The sequence below is a fragment of the Orycteropus afer genome, unplaced genomic scaffold (genome assembly GCF_000298275.1).
Source record: "Orycteropus afer afer isolate SDZICR_OR568_19922 unplaced genomic scaffold, OryAfe1.0 scaffold00307, whole genome shotgun sequence".
NCBI classification, from domain to species: Eukaryota; Metazoa; Chordata; class Mammalia; order Tubulidentata; family Orycteropodidae; genus Orycteropus; species Orycteropus afer.
This window is the reverse complement of record NW_006921894.1, coordinates 3,075,150-3,081,885: the sequence shown is the minus strand read 5'-3', so window position 1 is coordinate 3,081,885 and position 6,736 is coordinate 3,075,150. Positions and strand designations below refer to the sequence as shown.

Genomic DNA, 6,736 nt, shown 5'->3' with positions numbered 1-6,736 from the left:
GGGTTTGAACCACCAGCCTTCTGGTTAGCAGTCAAGTGCTTTAGCCACTAAGCTACCAGAGCCACTCCTATTGAGTGGTATAGGAAGCATCAAAAGAAGATGGAAGGAATACACAGAGCCACTGTATCAAAAAAAAACTGGTCCATGTTCAACTCGTTCAGGAGGTATCATATAATCAAAAAACAATGCTATTGAAGAAAGAAGTGATGATACCACTTGCTTGCTGAAAGTGGAAAGGACTTGAAGCACTTACTGATGAAGATGAAAGACTACACTCTTTAGTATGGATTACACCTCAACATTAAGAAACTAAAACAACATCATGATAAAGGAAGAAAATATTGAAGTTTTCAAGGATCTCATTTAACTTGGATCCATAACCAACACCCAAGGAAACTGCAGTCAAGAAATCAAACAATATATTGCATTGGGTAAATGTGCTACAAAAGACCTCTTTAAGGTGTTTAAAAACAAAGACTAAAGTGTACCTGACCCAAGCCATGGTATTTTCAAGAGCCTCATATACATGTGAGAGCTGGAAAATGAGTAAGACAACAGAAGAATTGATACATTTGAATTACAGTGTTCACACCAAGTATTGACTGCCAGAAGGATGAACAAATCTGTCTTGGAGGAAATACAGCCAGCATACGTCTTAGAAATGACAATGGCCAGATTTTTCTCTCATACTTCAGTCATGTTGTCAGTAGAGGGTCAATGAAAAATGAAAAGGCCCTCAACAAGATGAAATGACTCAGTGGCTGTGAGAATGTGCTCAAGCATGAGAAATATCATGAGGGTAATGCAGTACTAGGCAGTGTTTTGTTTCGTTGTACACAGGGTCACTATGAATCAAAACTGATTCAATGGCACCTAACAACAACATCAAATGTCAATTAAAAGAGGCAATATTCTACTGATTTCAATGAAGAGAAAGGCAATATACCAGAAGTGAGTGACCAGTACAATAACACCAAGGAAAAGGAAGGGGGGGCAGGAAGAGCCAATGCTCATCCAATTATCATCATGAAGCTATGTGAGCGAGAGGTAACATCAAAATATAGTGGGCTGATTTACTGAAAGAAAAAATGGACCTCTGTTTAATGTTATACTCTGCATTAAAATGGCAAATATACCAAACACCCAAATACTGTCTTTGGCAGTTTATTTTGGCTGCTCAAAAAGTAAATGTAAAAGCTAAAACTAAAAAGTTCACTTTGGTTCTCAAATGACATACAATCAGAATAAAATAAGTCTGAGACTAAGTCCGATGTGTTTCTTGGCTCACTTGCAAGATTTTAGGTTTGTTCCAAAGCAGACTAATTCTAGGTCTGATTTCCTAAGAAGTTCAATTACAGAGAATAATTATTGAGTGTTCTGAGTGATTTAGAATCAGACTAGTTTACAAATTATTATGGTACACACCACATATTCACCTAGCATATGGGGCTTAAGGTTCATGTACTGTGTTTACTCCTTAGCCTAACCAAAGTATCCATAAGGAAAGAGGCATATACAGAACGAGGAGACACTCAAGCCATTTTGTTGTTCCAAGTGAAGTGCTACATTAATTATCAGTATTACATAAATATCCTATACTACAGATAAAATAGGTTGGATAAATACAAATATATGACAGATGATGATAAATAAATGGTTATACAACATACTGGTTATAAGGTATTGGGTAAGTAACTTCTCTATACCTTAGCTCTTATCTCTAAAATGCAAAAAATAATAGTATCCACTTCATAGATTATGAGGATTAAAATAGTTAATTCCTATAATGTTGCTGTTGTTATGTGCCGTCGAGTCAGACCCAACTCATAACAACCCCTCCTTGGGTTGCCAAGGCAGTATCACTACGGAAGTAGATTGTCCAACCTTCCTTCCAAGGAGTGGCTGGTGGGTTTGAACCACCAGCCTTCTGGTTAGCATTCAAGTGCCTTAGGCATTATGCTACCAGAGCTCCTAATTCCTATAATAGTAGCTAGCATATAGTAAGCTCTCTAAGTGCTTTTTAAAGAAGTATGTTGGAATGAAACACAGAATAAGTATTTATGCTCAGTATCCATGAACCTTTTTCCTAAGATGTAAATATCAATATTTTTTAATAGTTTCTCTCAGTAAGGCTTAAATTTCTCTGCTATGCTACAATTTTACAAACTAGATTTATAAAGATTAAAGTGTTGATAAAAGTTAATCTAACTATGTAATACCTTAGCCTAATCTACTTAAAACATAGCTAATCCACCAAATGAACAGCAGGAGTGTTCTAGTTATTCATTTAACCTTCTTTCTTGCTAGAGGAAAAGGACCTCCAAGTGCCAAGAGTATGGTAGTTAATAGAAGACAGGTATGTGATAAAATGTAGAAAACTAAAAGCAACAAAATACTTGAACGTTCTAATCAGTTGTTTTAGTATTTTCCAGTATTTGATGTTTTTTTTTCCTACCCCAAGCATAAGATTGGAACTAATTAAGAGATTTAACAACGTCGTAGGATATAAGATCAACATCCAAAAATCAGTTGGATTCCTCTACACCAGCAAAGAGATTGCTGAAAAAGAAATAAGGAAATCAATACCGTTCTCAATAGCTACCCAAGCATAAGATTATAATCCATAAAACTAAGTCATGGCAGCAGGAAAAACTTACAAAACTGAAATAAAAATTACCCCTAAACTGTAGCTCAGAACTGCTTTCTTGACAGGAAATTATCCACAAGTTAGTCATTCAAGAATTTATAAATTACAAGTCTGAACTGTGAGTCACTCCTAGGAAGGGAGAAGTATGGGTAACACACAGTTCAAATTACAGGTCCTTCTCAAAATCACAGGGAAAAAAAAAAAAAAAGAGAGAAATCAGTGTTTGCTGGGGCTGGGGATAGTGAGAAGGAATGAAAACAAAGAAGCACGGAAAAATTTTATGGCATGATGGAAATGCTCTATTTCTTGATTGTAGGATAGCTAACATAACTACATTTGTCAAAACTGGCAGAACTGTATACTTAAAAGGGTAAATTTCATCGTAAGGAAATGATAGCTCTAAAAATGTGAGGAAAGTCGTAGGAAAAAATTAAATTGCTTATTAAAATAAAATTTACATATCCTTTGAAACAAATCATATGAAAGAATTTCCCTTCATGAGTTCAAATGCTAGAAAGTTCAAATGCTAGAAAGTATCATCTGTAAGAAATAAGGTAAAATACTTGATTTTAGCAAACATTAAGTTAATCTCAGGTGCTCGGATGACATGGTGGTTAAAGCACTTAACCACCTGCTAACAAAAACGTCAGTGATTTGAACCCACCAGCTAGTGTGCAGGAGAAAGATGAGGCAGTCTGCTTCATTAAAGATTTACAGTCATAGAACTCTATGGGGCAATTCGACTCTAACCTATAGGGTCACTATGAGTCAGAATCAACTCAATGGCAGTGAGGTGGGTTTTTTTTTATTAGTTAAGTTAGTCTTGAGGTAAAAGATCACATAAAAATTGATGGAATGTTTATGTATGGCCTCTTGCTTTCTCTAAACTCAGAAATTTATTTGATTTCAATGAATATAAGAAAAGTATTAAAAAGAGAATTGTAAGTAAAACTAGAAAATAATCTATAACATGATTTTTATGTACTTCAAAACTATTAAAACAGTCTAACACTTGAAGTTATCTATTTCAACTATGCCTTAAAGGGGATTATAAAGCCCCAAAAGATGAAGGGAACACACCCTTGAGGCTTCAAATGGAGTTGTCAGTGTTACTTAAGGAGTAGGTCCTTCTTCCACCCTCCGAGGAAACTTCATGCCTCTCAGCTAATAATAATAATTTTTTTTTTTTTAAGAACTACTTTAGAAAAAGAAAATCTCTACTTTCAAAGCTGAATATGAAATACAAAACTGAATTGTTTAACTTCTGAATGCTGTATTAAAACTTAAATTTCAAAGAGCTTAGTTTGTAGAAGGCTGCAGGCTATAGCGGGAGCCCTAATTCCATTTTAAGTCCTCAATTCAGATACCATTTGAGTTCTTTCTGATGGAGGTTGGGGGAACAACACACTTTGCCCTCAGTAAGAGTGTAATTGAAAGTAGATTATGCTCACACTAAGAACTAGGGAACTTGCCTGGATGATTTACTGAAAACAGCCACATATTACCTAATTTAAGTTAAAGGTTCGTGTCCTGGTATTGTCCTGTAGCTGCCTTGTGGCTATAACTAAGGGCTCCACATTAATGGGTTGTGGGGTTAAAGTTGTGTGTCAACTTATCTGGGATGTAGATTTGAGTAGCTGGGCAGCTGGATGAAGTTACTCCCCATTAGACTGAATGTGGTATAATCAACTCCACAGTGGAATCTGCTATGAACAGCTAATTAGTTGCCTTCAGGATGTGGCCTGCTTGCAGTATATAGAGAGATGCTTTGAGAAAGATCTCGAGCTTCTTGGCCCATCTGTATCCTGAACTTGACAGAGTCATCAGTGAGTTGCCCGCCTTTCTTGCTTCTATAGTCCTGCCTGCAACAGTGATGAATTGGCCTGCCACCAATCATGATTTTGTGATGATTTCCATTCTTTTCTATCATATATAATTAGCTCTATGGCTGCGAGTCAGTGGACTCCATTTCACTTCTACGCTGTGTTGATGGTCTTCCTTATCCTGGGTGATTGTCCTTGTTTTGTCGAAGGCTTAATAAAAGGACCTTTATAGAACATATCCGAATCTGGGGTCTTTATTCCCCTAGTACAATGCAAGTGCAGATATAACGTAAAATTTTAAATATAACATCTTAAATCCTAAAACTTTATTCAGGGATTAGCTTTAACAAGTGAACTAAAATCCCCAAATCTAAGGATGATGCAACTGCTACTGAAAAGACCACACATGCATAATTCATGAATACTACTCTCTTATTTCTTTCTTATCCTTGAAATTCCTGTAAGGAACACATGGAATCAGATGGAAACTTCTTAAATTTCACAATCAAAATTTTGAATAAAATTAATTAAAGTTTAAAAATACAATAAACCTACTTATACAAAGTATTTAATTCATTATTAATTTTCCAAGACTGACCCAAACTGCAAAAGCCTGCCAGAAAAGGGTATCTGTCAAACCAATACCTCCTAACTTAAATTTCACAAAGTCTCATGGCTGCAAGTGGACGGAGAGCCAATTTTTTTTTAACATCAAGGCCCGAAGTAACCTCCTAGCATAGCAGATAAAGGGGGAAGGCAGTGTTCAACCAATACATTAAGATTAAGATTAGCCACTAGTTGTTCTTCTATGCTTCTCCCTACTCTTCATTTTATAAGCCTCACTGTACCTAGCTTCCTTGAGCAATCTACTTTTTCTGGAATAAAAATGGTCTTCCTATATGCATAAAGAATCACTGGGGTCAGCATAAGCCCATCTTCAAATTTCAGTCAGTTTTGATTATTTTTAGGAATTATATTAGTTTGAATATGAATAAAAATAAGCTAAATTTAAACTATTTCTTATTGAAGGCTCTGGATCTTAGGTAACTCAATTTCAAAAATAATAAAAAATTTAAACACTATGATAATTTTTATAACACATCCTAATGTTTTAAAATTGTAGGTAAAATGACTAATTTTTTAACATTTTATTCTTCTTAAATATTAAATATATATATATACACACACACACACACACACTCAACACATCCTTATCAAAAGACCAAGAGTCTATAATGAGATATTTCCACAATGCAGTTAATTAAACAGGACTAAAAAGTTGCTTTAATAAGAAATATTTGAGCATTCTCTTACCTCTGTTTCTGTACAATGTGAATATTCCAATTTACCTGTAACAAAAATACCAAGTTACTTCTGTCAAAGAGAAAAATTAATAACAGACATCTTACTTTGATTATATATATTTTTTTAATCCACAAAATCAAAAATTAACAGTAAGAAAAGCCTGACTGAATATGGCAAAGACACTTTTTCCACCACAAACTGCTCTTTTTTGGCTAGAAAATGGTAGTCAGTAACTATTACCTTGTTATTTAATGAAAATAATTTAAATGTTCTTAAAGGCTTGCGTTTTAAAAAAAAAAAAGTACCATGAGAATTCTTGAGCCTTTCCCCAAGTATATTTCTGAAAAACATATATACAAATGTCAAATAAGCACATGAAAAAAACATTCAATGTCACTAGTCATATCAAAACCTTAATGAGATACCACTTCACACCTACTAGAATGGCTATTAACAGAAAAATGGAAAACAAGTGGGAAGCTCTGGTGACACAATGCCTAAGACATCTGACTGCTAACCAGAAGGCTGGTGGGTTTGAACCACTCCTTGGAAGGAAGGCTGGGCAATCTACTTCCATAGAGATACCACCTTGGAAACCCAAGGAGCGATCGTTAAAAGTCGGATCTGAATTGATGGCAATGAGTTTGGTTTTGTTTTTTTTAAATAAAAAAAAAAAAAAAATTGTAGGCAAAGATGTGCACTGCTGGTGGGAATATAAAATGGTACAATAGCTAAGGAAAAGAGTTTGGAGATTCCTCAAAAAGTAAATCATAGACTTTATGGATTGAATTGTGCCCCATCCCATCCCACCCCCACCCATAAAATTTGTGTCAAATTGGTTAGGCCTTGATTCTCAATTACATAATTATCCTCCATTTTATGATCAGATGTAATTATCCTCTGTGTTGTAAATCTTCACCTCTATGATGTTAATGAGGTAGGATTCAAGGCAGTTATATTT

General features: G+C 34.9%; 1 protein-coding gene across 1 annotated transcript in view; it reads right to left on the bottom strand.

Moving 5' to 3' along the window:
• Positions 1-6,736, bottom strand: part of SPIRE1 (spire type actin nucleation factor 1) — a 629,523-nt gene that overhangs the window by 555,602 nt on the left and 67,185 nt on the right. The window contains exon 3 of the mRNA XM_042782409.1: positions 5,785-5,819. Within this exon, the coding sequence (XP_042638343.1) occupies positions 5,785-5,819 (35 nt within the window). The remainder of the gene's footprint in view (positions 1-5,784; positions 5,820-6,736) is intronic.